At 36.5% G+C, this 14,253-nt stretch overlaps 1 protein-coding gene across 2 annotated transcripts in view; it reads right to left on the minus strand.

Annotated features, from left to right (window-relative positions):
* Window positions 1–769: 769 nt before the first annotated feature.
* LOC110811467 (ATP-dependent caseinolytic (Clp) protease/crotonase family protein) overlaps window positions 770–14,253 on the minus strand; it is a 32,378-nt gene continuing 18,894 nt past the window's right edge. Inside the window, exons 4-8 of one of the 2 annotated variants that reach the window (XM_088217687.1) lie at window positions 10,632–10,722; window positions 3,587–3,638; window positions 3,310–3,413; window positions 3,139–3,215; window positions 770–1,098 (exon numbers count right to left, since the gene is read on the minus strand). In XM_088217687.1, coding sequence (XP_088073813.1) covers window positions 922–1,098; window positions 3,139–3,215; window positions 3,310–3,413; window positions 3,587–3,638; window positions 10,632–10,722 — 501 coding nt within the window. In that variant the 3' untranslated portion in view covers window positions 770–921. Of the gene's footprint in view, window positions 1,099–3,138; window positions 3,216–3,309; window positions 3,424–3,586; window positions 3,639–10,631; window positions 10,723–14,253 lie in introns of both variants that reach the window. The other variant, XM_088217688.1, reaches the window with a different exon arrangement.

Genomic DNA, 14,253 nt, shown 5'->3' on the forward strand with positions numbered 1-14,253 from the left:
GTAGGTTTAAAATGCTCAATAGGAAGCCGAAGAGATCACATGTTAGGGCCTCCACTTGAGTCTCAGTGTTAGAATGGAGTGATTCTACCTAGTTGCACTCTATGTGATCATGTGCTCTATCTTCTTAATACACTTCAAAAATGGCCTCAACTACTAATTTTGTTACAGTTGCTCCGATACCAAATATTATGTCCATTTAGATTGTTATCTTGTTATGGATCTTTGGAGGATAAAATTCGAAGAACTTCTAGTCTTTGATAGTTTTTCCCTATTCTACCTATGGTTGGTAGTTTTAAGGGCACATTAAAAAGAACCAATGAATTTCTTGAACAAAATAGAAAGTTAGTTCATGAAAATTTCCCATTTTTGCACTCCTGGGCCAGCCCAAAATGCCCCTCCAGTGGTTAAGTTTTGTTTATTTGATAATTTGTGTGACTGAGCCACCTCTCAAGTTCGAGGCCCTTTACTTATTCAGGTTTTGACCAGACAGAGCCTAGAAGGACCTTATTCGATTAACATGGTTTTCAGAGAAGGGATGATACATCACAGTGACCAGCTTGTACTAGACATAGATAAATAAACTCAACATCTTCTGTAAAGAACACAAATTATTCTCTTGATAAAGTGGATCCTGTCACAGAACCATGCAATAATCTTATGCTAATATTTTTCATTGATACTCAACCTTGTGAGATCTCCAGCAATAGAAGAGAATAACCCATTAAGAGGTGATTATTCTATCATTTTATAATAAAAGATATTCCAATCATTGCAGCCTCCAAAAGGTTTCCGAATGATTTTTATTGTCATAATAAAAAGAGGGTCCCATAAATTAATTTAAGAGCCTAAATAGCTGTAAGATATAACAAGTCATGCCTAATTACGCTTTGGCCATGAACATTGGTGACCTTACATTACTCTTTATTCACCACTGTACCTTGGCTTCCGTTTCTCAGCAAATGCTGCTAAACCTTCCAAACGATCTTTTGTGTTCAAAAGTTGCTGATAGTAAAATTCTTCCAATTCCAATGCTGACGCTGTAGTTGTCTCCAGCCCTTCATTAATAGCCTTCTTTGCCATCTTTATTGCCAGTGGACCCTGTTAATGATTGAGAAAATTAAAAAAAAAAACAAACAAAAAATTGAAGACTCAAGTGCTGTCTTTCTTCAATATATATGCCGCAAGCAAAATTTGTTATACCCCAAATTGCCAAGCATTATTTGTCAATGTGGTATAGGAGATGTAGCTGGCAGGATCAGGAATATCGTGCATTTATGCCTGATTGACGGTTATGCATATTGTGTCTATGCTTTTCTTTCGTGATAAAAGAAAAAAATCTTATAAGAAAAAAAGAAGGTACAAGATGGGAAGACTTCAAATCCTCCGATCATAGACAAAAAAGGAAGAAAGTGAGAAAACTAAAACAAGCATCAATATAGCCAGTCTAATCCTCCCCCATAAAGAAATCACTTATTCACTAAGTCCACAGAGAAACCAAGAACACCCATCCATTCCATGTTTATCCACTTCTTATTCTTCTCAATTGTGCTTTTCATCTTGCTGACCCTTTTAAGTTATATTTTTCCCTAAATCTGCCATCTAGTACCACAAACTTTCTATGATAAAGTATCAAATGCACTTTCAAGCTACATCTTAACAAATGAATTACTAAGCTTCCCATGAACTATGCTACAATTATTAACTCCTTCAACAGCCAAAAACAGTAAAAAAAGCCTACAGAAGCTTAAAGAAAATAATTAGGTGGAATGAAGATGAAATGATGAGTCGGCACCTAATGGTGATGAGTTAACCATGTGGGTCAACCACGTAAGAAAATTCTCAAGTGCCAACTCCCAAGGGCCTTAGCCTGCATCATAGGTAATGGATAGAAGATGTTATGCAGCATAGCAAAGACAAAATTTCCAGCTGACTCCAACATCACAGAACTAATGAGACCTTAAGGACATTAAAGAAGGATGGCTTGCAACTAGAAAAATGTCCAGGGTAAATGATTCAAAGACACTGGTTGTTAGCCTTAAAGTATGGGATGTAATTCCTGAGCGTCAAATATGATAGAGAGGATTGTTATAGTAACATGTCATATGGCTTTTAGTTATGTGTGAACGCAAGGATTTTTTTGGAAAGGATAAGTAAATGCAAAGATTGATCCAACAGAAGTATGATTGTAACAAGGACTTACTAAGTTACATGAATTATATGGGCCGTAACAAGACTTATAAGGGATTTTCATGGAAAATCTAAAACAACTGAAATAACTATAGTCTTTGCTTCGGAAATAATAAGAGATACTATTAGTCTTTTTTTTTTGAGATAAAATAAGAGATACTATTAGTCTTGGAACCAAAGTACTCTTATTTGGCTGTCCCAAGCTTGTGTAAGGTTTCAACCAGTCATTTCTGGCTCCTAACTATGTTAACAAAAGAAAAGGATGAGACATCATGTTAGGGTCCCTACTGATGGATCTATTATGGGTCAATGAACATAGAATCAGTAGGAAGAAAAAAATTATTTTTAGATTTTCAGACTTCACCTATTTTAGATTAGAATTAATATCTTGTTAGGAAGAGAGACCCTATAATGTCTCGAGTAAAAAAGTACTCCACTTAATTATCTTGTCCATGCATAATTTGTTTTCAAGAAGACAGCCTGTTTTTAATTATTGGAAGCAGTTTAAGTCTGGAATTAAATTTGCAGAATTGCTCGAACTACCTCTCTTGTCTTTATCAAGATTTATTTCTCCCATGTTACAAAAACAACCTACACTACCCACAAAAATTATATATTTTAACACTGACACCCTTAAATATAATATTCTACACAGATAATACAGTCTATACACATATTACCCAATTTTATTTTTTGTTCCTTCTTCGGCACACTTTTAGAAGGAACTACTTTGTTGTTCCTAACACATCAACAACTTGCTTACCAATTTAACCCTAAGCATTCTGTTAGAGGGTCATTGTTTCTAAACCAACTTGAAATAAATTGACATAAAACTAAGTAATATTGCCAACACATGCCACCACTTTTTTAATGATCTGGTTCAAAAGAGATTATTCATGAACTTGAAAATAATCTTCAATGCAAAAAGAATTTCAAGGAAATATTTTCTACCTTTTCATTTATTTCACAAGCAATCTCAAGTGCCTTCAATCGAGCATCACCAGCAGGGACACAGTGATTTACAAGACCTGCAGTATGTCACAATTTGCTACTAAATACAGGAAAAAGTAGTAGAGACAGAAGAAGGAAGGTGAATAATAGAACTCTGGATGATCAACACACCCATGGACATAGCATCTCTGCCACCAATCCTCCGACCAGTAAAAATAATTTCCTTTGATAATGCTTTTCCCAACAATCTAGGAAGTCTTACTGTGCCACCAGCCCTGGTGAAAGCTAAAAATCCATTAAAAGACAATCATTCAACTTTTTTTGAAAGAGAATAATCACTTAACTTGACCAAGGAAGGAAAACAAGGCAAGACAAGAAAACTAAGAGGAAAATTTGCAGATTGAAGGCTTTCTGGAATTGTTAAACTTTATAAAGCCATTATCATCACCCTGGAATTATAGCTAGTCCTGTCTCAGGCAAGCCGAAGACTGCATCTTCTCCTGAGTAATTTGAGGCAAAAGAAAGTTACGAATAGAAGAAAGAAAATTTGCATTTTAAGACAGAAAAAAAGTACAGTCATATATAATTGTTGAAATATTTCTCTAGATTCTTTTTTTTTGGTTAAATAATATTTCGTATAGATTCTTTATATTTATTTTCCAATTTAGTCTTTGATAATATTTTTGTGCAATTAATAGGCAATAATTGACTACGAATATTTGTAATTAATAGGAAGATTTGTAATTAACAAGGAATAATGCACTAGGAAGATTTATAGGATCCTTGGTGCACTTAGTTTACTTTTGTATAAGATCTCCTCATGCTATAAGTAGGAAACCTTGTAATGTGTGACAAAAAAAGAGAAAATAAAGACAGATAAAACCAAAACTTGATTCAATTTTTTTACAAAGCTTAGATTTCACTGATTTAGATCTTCCTATAGCCACTAGAGAAGGAGTTAGATCTTGTAAAAACATCCTATTGCAAAGTACCTATCTTACCAAAAAAATTTCTAAAAAACACAAGGCATTTTTATCGACTACTTCTGCTGTCTCTATCCCTAGAACATTTCAGGACACACTAAGTAACCTGGGTTGGAGGTTAGCAATCAAGGAGGAGATGTATACGCTCAAGAAAAGTGGAACTTAGGAAATTGTTGATTTACCAAGAGACAAGATCACTTTTGGGTGTAAGTGGGTCCATAAAATGCAAGAATGATGGGAGTAACAAAAGATACTAGGCACGCCTTGTAACAAAAGTGTTTACTCAGACTTCAAAGTAGACTACAAAGAAACGTTTGCTTTGATGGCAAAGATCAACTCTATTCGAGTTCTTCTCTTTATAGGAGCAGGAAGAAACTAGTCTTTATATTAGCTTGATGTAAAAAATGTATTTTTAAACAATACTCTTGAAAATGAAGTATTTATGGATCGTCCACCTGGATTTGAAAAAACCTTGGGAGAAAAAAAAAGTTCGTAGATTGAAAAAATCATTATATGGACTTAAACTGTTCCTGAGTGCCTAATGTAAAAGATTCAAGAAAGTAATGAAAGGATATGGATATTCTCAGAGTCAAGTTGACCATTCCATGTTCTATAAACATTCAAGATCTGGTAAGTTGGTTGTGCTTATTTTCTATATTGATGATATAATCCTCACAGAAGATGATTTTGAAGAAATTGAAACTCTAAAGAAGCTAACTGGGGATTTTGAGATTAAAGATTCAGGAAATTTGAAGTATTTCCTTGGTATAGAGTTTGCCTGATCTAAGGAAGTATTTCCTTGGTAGGGGGGCTAATGAATTCAGTGAGTTTAGACCGATCAGTTTGGTGGGCTGAATGTACAAATTAATTGTAAAGGTGTTGGTGAAAAGACTCTCTCGTGTTCTTGGGGAGGTTATAGGGGAGTGTCAACATGCTTTGTTGAAGGGAGACAGATTTTGGAGACTGTTATGGCCTCTAATGAGGTGGTTGATGATTTATTCGCAAACAAAAGAGATCGGCTGATATGCAAATTGGATATGGAAAAAGCATATGATCATGTCAGCTGGAATTTCATTGATTACATGTTGGGTAGAATGGGGGTTCGGCTCCAAATGGAGAGGTTGGATGAAAACTTGCATTTCTACTACTTCCTTTGCTGTGATTGTGAATGGGGGGCCATTTGAATTTTTCTCTGCGACCCGTGGGTTACGGTAGGGGGATCCTCTCTCCCCGTTACTATTTATCATTGTAATGGAGGCTCTAAATGGTTTACTGTGCAGGGCCAAAGGGATGGATTTATTGAAAGGCGTTAAGATTGAGAAAAGATTGAATGTTCTTGATGTTACACATCTGTTCTTTGCTGATGACACCCTCATATTTTGCTATCCGGATATCAAAAACCTCTTACATCTGTGATGCATTCTCCACTGTTTTCAGGCTATTTGTGGATTAAAAATTAATCTGTTAAAATCTGAATTGGCCAGGACCGGGGGTGAGGGGGATGGCAGCAACTATGCTAAGGTCCTGGGTTGCAAATCGATGATGTTCCATTTGAAATATCTAGGGGTACCATTGGGTGCAAAATTTAAAGACAAATGCACTTGGGATCCAGTTATCGAATTGTTTGAAAATAAACTTACTGGGTGGAAGAGGAACTTTTTTTCCAAGGGTGGGCGTCTCACTTTAATAAAAAGTACGTTGGCCAACCTTCCCATCTACTACCTTTCGACCCTTACAATCTCCAAAGAAAAAGAAACTAGAAACAATTTAACATAATTTTCTTTGGGGAGAAGATGAGGGGCATAGGAAGTATCATTGGGTTTAGTTGGGAGGAGATAAAAAAACTGGTTCTTAGGGGTGGTTTGGGAATAAGATCTCTAGTCTACATGAACATGGCTTTTCAAGGAAAATGACTTTGGAAATTTTTGACGGAGGACTAAATATGGAGGAAAATTGTGCTTGTTCGTTGGGGTGGGCCCGAATCGGGTTGGGCTGGGCCTGGCTACAGGCCTCATGGGCGTGGGTTGTGGAAAGAATATTATGAAACAGTCGCCAAGATTCCTTTCCTGCACCAAATGATATTGGGTAAAGGGGACAAAATCAGGTTTTGACAAGATAGGTGGGCTGGTGAGGATAGGTTACAGAATTTGTGTCCCAGAATATTTGAAATTGCATATTCGAAAGGGTTGGCGGTGGCTGATGCATATAGACTTTGTAATGGCTGTGTTGATTGGTCCGTTAGGGTTAATAGACATTTAAATGACTGGGAAATCAAAGAGAATAAAGAGCTTTTGATCACCACGGAGAAACAGTGTATCCAAGAAGAACCAGATAAGATTCTGTGGAATCTTGAGAAAATGGGTAATTTTTCTGTCCAATCATACTACAGCTTCCTGGTTGGTGGGGAAGAGAATGGAAGTCTGGAACTTCCTATTAAGCAAATTTGGAAAACTAAAGTGCCCCTTAGAATGGCTTTCTTTAGATGGGAAGCGTGTAGGGAAAAGATGCTCACTTTCGACAACTTAAGAGCGAGAGGACAGATTATTGTTAACAGATGCTCTCTTTGCATGTGTGCTGAGGAATCTTGTAATCACCGGCTTTTATGGTGTCCTGTTGCCCACAGCTTATGAAGCATTATTTATGAGCTCTTAGGTATTAGTTGAGTGATTTCTGGGACTGTGAGGGGGCAAATATGGGCTTGGGATGGGCTGATAAACAAATGTAATATTGCCAACTTGATTCCTTTGACTGTTTTTTGAAAAGAAAGAAATGCTAAAGTCTTTGAGGGGAAAGAGTTAGGGTTGTATAAATTAAGAGATAAGTGGATTAACTATTTTGGGTCTAATTTGTTGGGTCATAATATTGTAAGGGATGAAGATTTTGGAGATATCATTAACATACTAACTACTTTGTAAATTGCTTACGGGGTGGTATCCCCTTTTAGTACCTTATTAATATACACATTATTTTTTATTTCAAAAAAAAAAAAAAGGAAGAAATCTCTATAAATCAGAGCATGTCCTTAACCTACTAAGTGAAACCAGTATACTTTGATGCAAGTTAGTCGAGACTCTCAATGAATCCAACATAAAGTTACAAGTTGCTGAAGTAAAGGACATGGTGAATAAAAAATAGTATCAAAGACTTGTAGATTGACTAATCTACCTATCATAGACTCGAACAGACATTACCTTTGCAATATGGGTGTTAAGTCAATTTACACATTCTACCGTACTTTACACATTCTCTAAGCCAAAGTCATTTTGAACCAGTTTATAGAATCCTTAGGCACCTAAAGAAAATTTCTGGTAAAGGATTACTCTTTACGTATCACAGTCACCTATAGATAGAGACTTATATAGATACAAATTATGTTATAAGTGTTTTTTTTTAAATAAAAAGTATAAATATATTTCAAAAGCACCAAGAGGGTGCTACCCAAGTACAAAAGTATTTACATGTTAGTAAGACAATTTATCATACACCCAAAATCATCCACCCAATACAAATTGAGCCCAATTAACAAAGCCCCAAACAAATGAAGTCATCTATCTCTAATCTTGTACAAATTACTATCAATACCATCAAAGACACTCATCTTTCTTTCATTCCAAATAACCCAAAAAACAGTTAAGGGAATTAACCAATAAATTTTTCCTGTCACCCTATCTCCTCCCATGCCCAAATCTCCTCCCTAATTGACCCAGTCATAATCCAATTCACCCCCAAGAGTCCAAAGATCATGGACCAAATATGCTGGACAACCGAACAAAAAAGCAGTAGGTGGCTGCACGTTTCAGCCTGGCATTTACACATGCAGCAGCCATTAACCATCATCTTTCCTCTTTTCATCAAATTATCAATAGTTAATATACAATTCCTACTGGCCTCCCAAGCAAAAATTGCGATCTTGGGCAGAGCTCAGATTTTCCAGATCTGCTTAGACGGAAAGCAATTCTGTCTACCTCCCTCCCCATGAGGAACTCATAATAGGATTTTACTGAAAATGCCCCATTTTTCTTGAGTTTCCAAATCAGCTTGTCAACATCATTAGTAACATTCACCTTGGACAGCAGAAGCAGTAAATTCTCACATTCCTCCACCTCTCAGTCATTTAAATTCCTGGTTACAATCACATTCCAACTCCCCCCGCCCTCACCGAGATTGAACGCCTCCTCCACCGTGATCTCTTTCTCTTGTGCAACAGTATAGATTCTCGAAAATACTGTTACCCCTACCCAGCTTCCATTTAATACACTCACTCCACATAGTCCCTTCCAAGCTGATTTTTCTCCATAATCCAGTACCAAACGAACCCCCCACCTCCCCAACAGTCACTGCCCTTCCAACAGCCCCACCTCGCCTCCCCAACCCTCTTCCACAACCTATCCTCCTCATTAAGATATCTCCAAAGCTATTTACTGTGTAAAGCCCGATTCATCTCCACCAAAGATCTAATACCCAATCCCCCCGATCCAATGGTTTTTTAGCATTCATCCAGTTCACCAGGTGGTATCTCCTTCTATTATCATCACCCCCCCAAAAGAATTTACATTGAATCCTTTCCATTTTTTTGCAACCTTTACCGAAATTATTAAAGTCGATAAAAATATATAGGAATATTAGATAGAGTGCTTTTTACAAGTGTAAGCCTACCACTCTTTTAAGGGCAACTTGGCCGTACAGCATCCCAGTAAACCAGTAAAGTATTCTTCATCGCCCCCTTCCCTATTCTAACCATTTCAGACTTCTCTAAATTGATGTTGAGGCCCGACACAGCTTGAAAACATAGCAAAATAGCTCTCAGATTCATCACTATCTCCATATCTAGTTGACAAAATATCATGGTGTCGTCTGCAAAGAAAAGCGAGACACCTCCAGCTGTTGATTCCTCCTCCCCCCCTCCTTAGCTCTATCAATCATCATATTCAAAGCTTCCATAACAATGATAAAGAGTAACGGTGATAGTGGGTTGCCTTGTCTAAGGCCCCGGGATGCCTGAAAAATGATGAAGGACCCCTCATCGATTATGATAGCAAAAGTGGTGCTTGTTATACACATCCTAACCCACCGCCTCCATTTCTTGCCAAAACTAAGTCTCCCCAACATATAGTCAACAAAGTTTCAACTGACATGATCATATATTTTTTCCATGTCCAATTTACATAAAATACCCTCTTTATTGATCCCCACCAAGTCATCTACTACATCATTTGCCACAAGCACAACATCTATAATTTGTTTACCTTCTACAAACACATGTTGATTCTCCCCAATCACTAAGCTCAAAACATTAGTCATTCTCTTTGTAAGGACTTTAGAGATCAGTTTATAAATACACCTCCACCCGGCTAATAGATCGGAAAGCTCTAATATTTTTGGCTCCTACTCTCTTGGCAATCAACACCAAGAAAGTGACATTCAAAGATTTCACAAAAGAACCATTTTTATGGAAGTCATCAAACATCTCTACAAGACAATTATATTAAAACCATATTGAAACCATCCAGACCCGGAGCTTTATCACCATTACATTCCATAAGACAAATTATATATTTCATCCTCAGAAAACTCCCTCTTAAGATAAGTCCCACTCCCCAAGCTCCTTAAAAAGCAAGTTGTCAATGTGGGGTCTCGTCTTCTCCTCCTCCCTATACAGGTTGGCAAAAAAAGCACTGGCCTCAGTTCTCATACTGCAATTGCCACTAACAGTGCAGTCTCCCACAATCCACTCCTCCACAAAGTTGCACCTTGTACGCCTAGGCTATAAGTGTCTGAGATAGAAGATCAATATCAAGATACTGTATTTTGTGGAAGAAAACTTGGTGAGGTAGAGGAGTAAAAAACAAAATGTGGTGGCTAAAAGTAGTGCGGAGGCTGGATACAGATTTGTTGCTCATGAAATTTGTGAAGTTTTATGGTTAAAGAGACTTCTTAAAGAATTAAAGATCTCTATGGCATTAACGATTAAAGTGTATTGTGACAACAAATCAACAATTGCTATTGCCCACAATCTTTTTTCCTTTGACAGAACAAAATATGTAGAGATTGACAAGCACTTCATAAGATCGAAGATTGATAATGGAATCATTTGTATGTTTTATCATCTATCAATCAAGTGACATATATTTTGACTAAAGGGTTTCGCAAGAAATATTTTTAACAGTTTACTTCCCAAGTTGGCAATTGTAGACATCTTTATGCCAACTTGAGGGAGAGTGTTGAAATATTTGGTCTAGATTTTTAATATTTATTTTTCAATTTAGTCTCTAAGAATATCTTTGTAACTAATACGTAATAGTTGATTAGGAAGATTTGTAATTAATAGGAAATAACTAACTATGACAATTTGTAGGATCCTTGGTATATTTAGTTTTCTTTTGTATAAGAACTCCTCATGCTATAAGTAGGAGACCTTGTAATGTGTGAAAAAAATAAGAGACAATGAAAACTAGAATACTTTTATTTGCTTTTCCTCTCAATCTACAATAATTCGTAGTTCAAGACTACCACAAATTCGAAGATCACACGATAAAGCCAATTCAAGACCACCGCCCAATGCTGCTCCTTCAATAACAGCAATAGTAGGAATTTCAAGCATCTGCACAAGAAGAAATAGAATGATAAAAAAAAATCAATGACAAGATTTGCTTAATGAACTAAAATAACTAATAATAAAGGTTTATTTACTCATATCTGCCTCTATGCAACATTGCATAATGCAAAGCAAACTAAAGTTGATACAGGACAAAAGCAATAAGACAATGTTTAAATTTAGCATATCTAGAATCCTATGAATTTTCACATCTATGCAAGTATTCATCAATAGCCATAGTTAAATGTACAAAATGGTTAATAATTATTGGTAGATGGTGTCATGCTATTTTAGCAGATCATGGTTTTCAACGAAAAAAGAACAATGAAAACCACCTACTACGGTAATGCATAAATCCAAAGCATTTTGGTGGGGGGCATTTATAACCTTGAACCTTTTACTTGCAATATAGAAAAAGGAAATGACTCACTCACTACTCCACTTAAATGTTGGGATTGATCCAGTTTCATTTTTGGGATCACTAGGTGGGAAAGATACTTCTCACCTTTTATTTTCCTACCATGTAGATCTCCACTTGAAATAATGCTACTCCTCTTATTAGATACAATGTGAAAGATGGCTCCAAGGTCCTCTTTTGGGAGGACCACTGGAGGAGTAATTGCTCCCTTAGTACACATTTCTTCTTATTTTGGATTTTCTCATGCTATAAAGCCTTAAAACCAACTAGTTTTTCTCCCTTGCCAATGATAATAAGTTGGATTTTTCACTTCTTTCTTAACTTGCATGATAGAGAACAGAAGAACTCATCACCCTATTATGCCTTTTAGGATCGTCCCAACCATCCCAACAACCAAATACAAGGGCTTGGACTCTAGATTCCTTGGGGACAAATTTGTAAATCTTTCTTCAACCACATCACCAAACATACTAATTGTTATCACGGTCCTTCCTCCAAGTCTTTTTGGTAAGTCACGGTTCCTTCAAATATGAAGGTGTTTGCGCGGACCGTAATTCTATATCAGTTAAACAACAAAGAGCCTAATCGAGTTTCATCTCCAGACATATGTGTGATATGCCATAAATGAGGGGAAACACATAATCATCTTTCCCTTCAATGTGAGGTGACATGGAGGTCATAGACGAGTTTGTCTTACACTTCTAGCCTTCCTTGGATAACACCTCCATTATTGGAATGTTTTATACACTCTACCATTGGAAGAGTTGGGGTGCGGAAGACAACATGACCTTTATGCCAAGGGGTGTTGTTTATAGTCCTATGGATATTTGGTTGGAAATAAATCACTGACTTTTTGATAATCGATCTTTTCCCATTGATATGTTGTGGGACAAAATAACTTTTTTGGCTTCTTTATGGGCCAAGGCACATCGACAATTTTCAGATATTTCCCTTACCATCCTTCACATGAATTGGGAAGAGAATAATCACGTGATGACTCATGGTTCCTATGCACTAGGCATTGCTTTATGCGTTCTTTGTTTTCTTAGCTTATTTCTCAGTTGGATATCTTATCCACTGGTTTTGCATTTTTCACTTTTATTTCTTGATAAAATTCTTTTCCTATCAAAAGAATAATAATAAATAATCCTGCTCCTGTTCCCTCCATTCTAATCACTCCTATCATCAAATGGTTTGGAGTCTTTTCTTCTTCAGAAGCATTAATGACAGAGAATTCTTAGATTTGATATTTCTTATACTGTTGGATTTTTCCCTCACTTGAAGGCCTGGTATCAGAGAGTGGACTTTTAACTCTTCAGGGGTCTACACTAGTAAATCAATTTTTGAGTTTCTTATCCACAACCCTGACAACAGCATCGCCGCCATTTCTCCCTCTTCCTGGAAAGCAAAAGCTCACTTTAAGGTAAGCTTAAATTTTAGGCCTCATAGATCTCTTTTTCCATACATTCGCTTAACATGCATCTAGACTTGAGGGAACAATGGTCCGGTCCTTAAAAAAAATTATGAATGGCAGTTTTAGTCTTTTTAAGTCACTGCCATCTTATTCACCTCTTATTAGATAAACAACATTACCCAACTTAGAGTGGATAATGTCTCACCCTACCATAAAAAAATTCACTCCTAAATATTGGGTAGGTAGGATAAAGTGCTTTACTCACCCCTTACCCTTCCTTATCCAACATACCAAAGGTAGCCTTATGGTTATTGAGTTATGATAGATGTTGTTATAGGTCACATCCTAAAGCATCTAACCAACCAGGTTGGCTTAAATATTCAAGAACGTATCGAGAGAATAAGGGAGATTAACAAAAGAGTGGCCCCAAAAGTGTCAAAAGTTTGACATGAATATGAAAAGAAACATGTGTGTAAGTTTATTTGTTGTGTTTAAGGTTCATACAAATTAAGTTAATGAGTTTTTGTTACAACATAGGAAATAATAGGGAGTGGACCCATAGAAGCAGCAAAAGGAAAGAGTTTGAGTCTAGTAGGAAGTTGTTTTCTTTAAGGAACTAATAAGAGTTAGAATTATTTAAAAATTTAAATTAATTATTTAGCTTTATATTTAGATTAGGAAATTGGAATAAATCTAGAATTAGAATTCCTAAAATTATAATTAGATTCATATTAGGATTTGGAATAAAACTAAGACCATGATTCCTAAAATTGTAATAGAGATCTAATTCAATTAGCTTCTCTATAAATATATCTATTTCATAGATAAAATCATCAAACTACTAATCCAAAGAGTTTCTCTCTAAAAGATTGAAGATTTTCTTAGAAAAGCCTCACCATAGGCCGGCAAGGCAGGAAAACTGAGAAGCAAGCAACTTACTTCAGGATTTCATACTAGCAGGTCCTATCACCAGATCCAAAGCCCCAAAACTTTTTTTTGAGATAAAAGTGAGAAGTATATGAAGGACGCCAAGGGGGCTTCTCTATAAATATATCTATTATCATAGATAAAATCATCAAACTATTATTAATCCAAAGAGTTTCTCTCTAAAAGATTGAATATTTTCTTAGATGAGCCTCACCATAGGCTGGCAAGGCAGGAAAGCTGAGAAAGAAGCAACTTACTTCAGGATTTGATACTAGCGGTTCCTATGACTAGATCCAAAGCTCCAAACATTTTTTTTTGAGATAAAAGTGAGTAGTATATAAAGTAAGGACGCTAAGGAGGCGTAACCCATGTACAAGTAGACAAGAATTTACGCCAAGGGGGCGTAACCCAAAACCCCAAACCTTATCAAATTGGTAGCAAAGCCAATGGTCATGGAGGACTTCAAAAGCTTCTAACAACAACTTGAGAAGTTCATGAAGCAATACTAGGAGGATCATGTGATGTGACCACAGAAGAGAAGGGGCCCCCGTGACAAGTGGGAATTCCGCATCGAGGAATATTCCCACAACCCGAACACAAGTGGATATATGGCGGCAAGAGGCTGTAAACGCTCACGTGGTAACATGCCTCAAGAGCTTGCTAGGAAGCTCTCACGGACTGAGATCTACCACTGGGAATCCCAACAAGTCCACATCAAAGAAGAGAGTAATTCCAGGTATGTTTTGTCTCCCAAATTGGTTCATCCCAAACAGGAAAG

Source organism: Carica papaya, chromosome 4 (genome assembly GCF_054855325.1).
Source record: "Carica papaya isolate Zhongbai chromosome 4, ASM5485532v1, whole genome shotgun sequence".
NCBI classification, from domain to species: Eukaryota; Viridiplantae; Streptophyta; class Magnoliopsida; order Brassicales; family Caricaceae; genus Carica; species Carica papaya.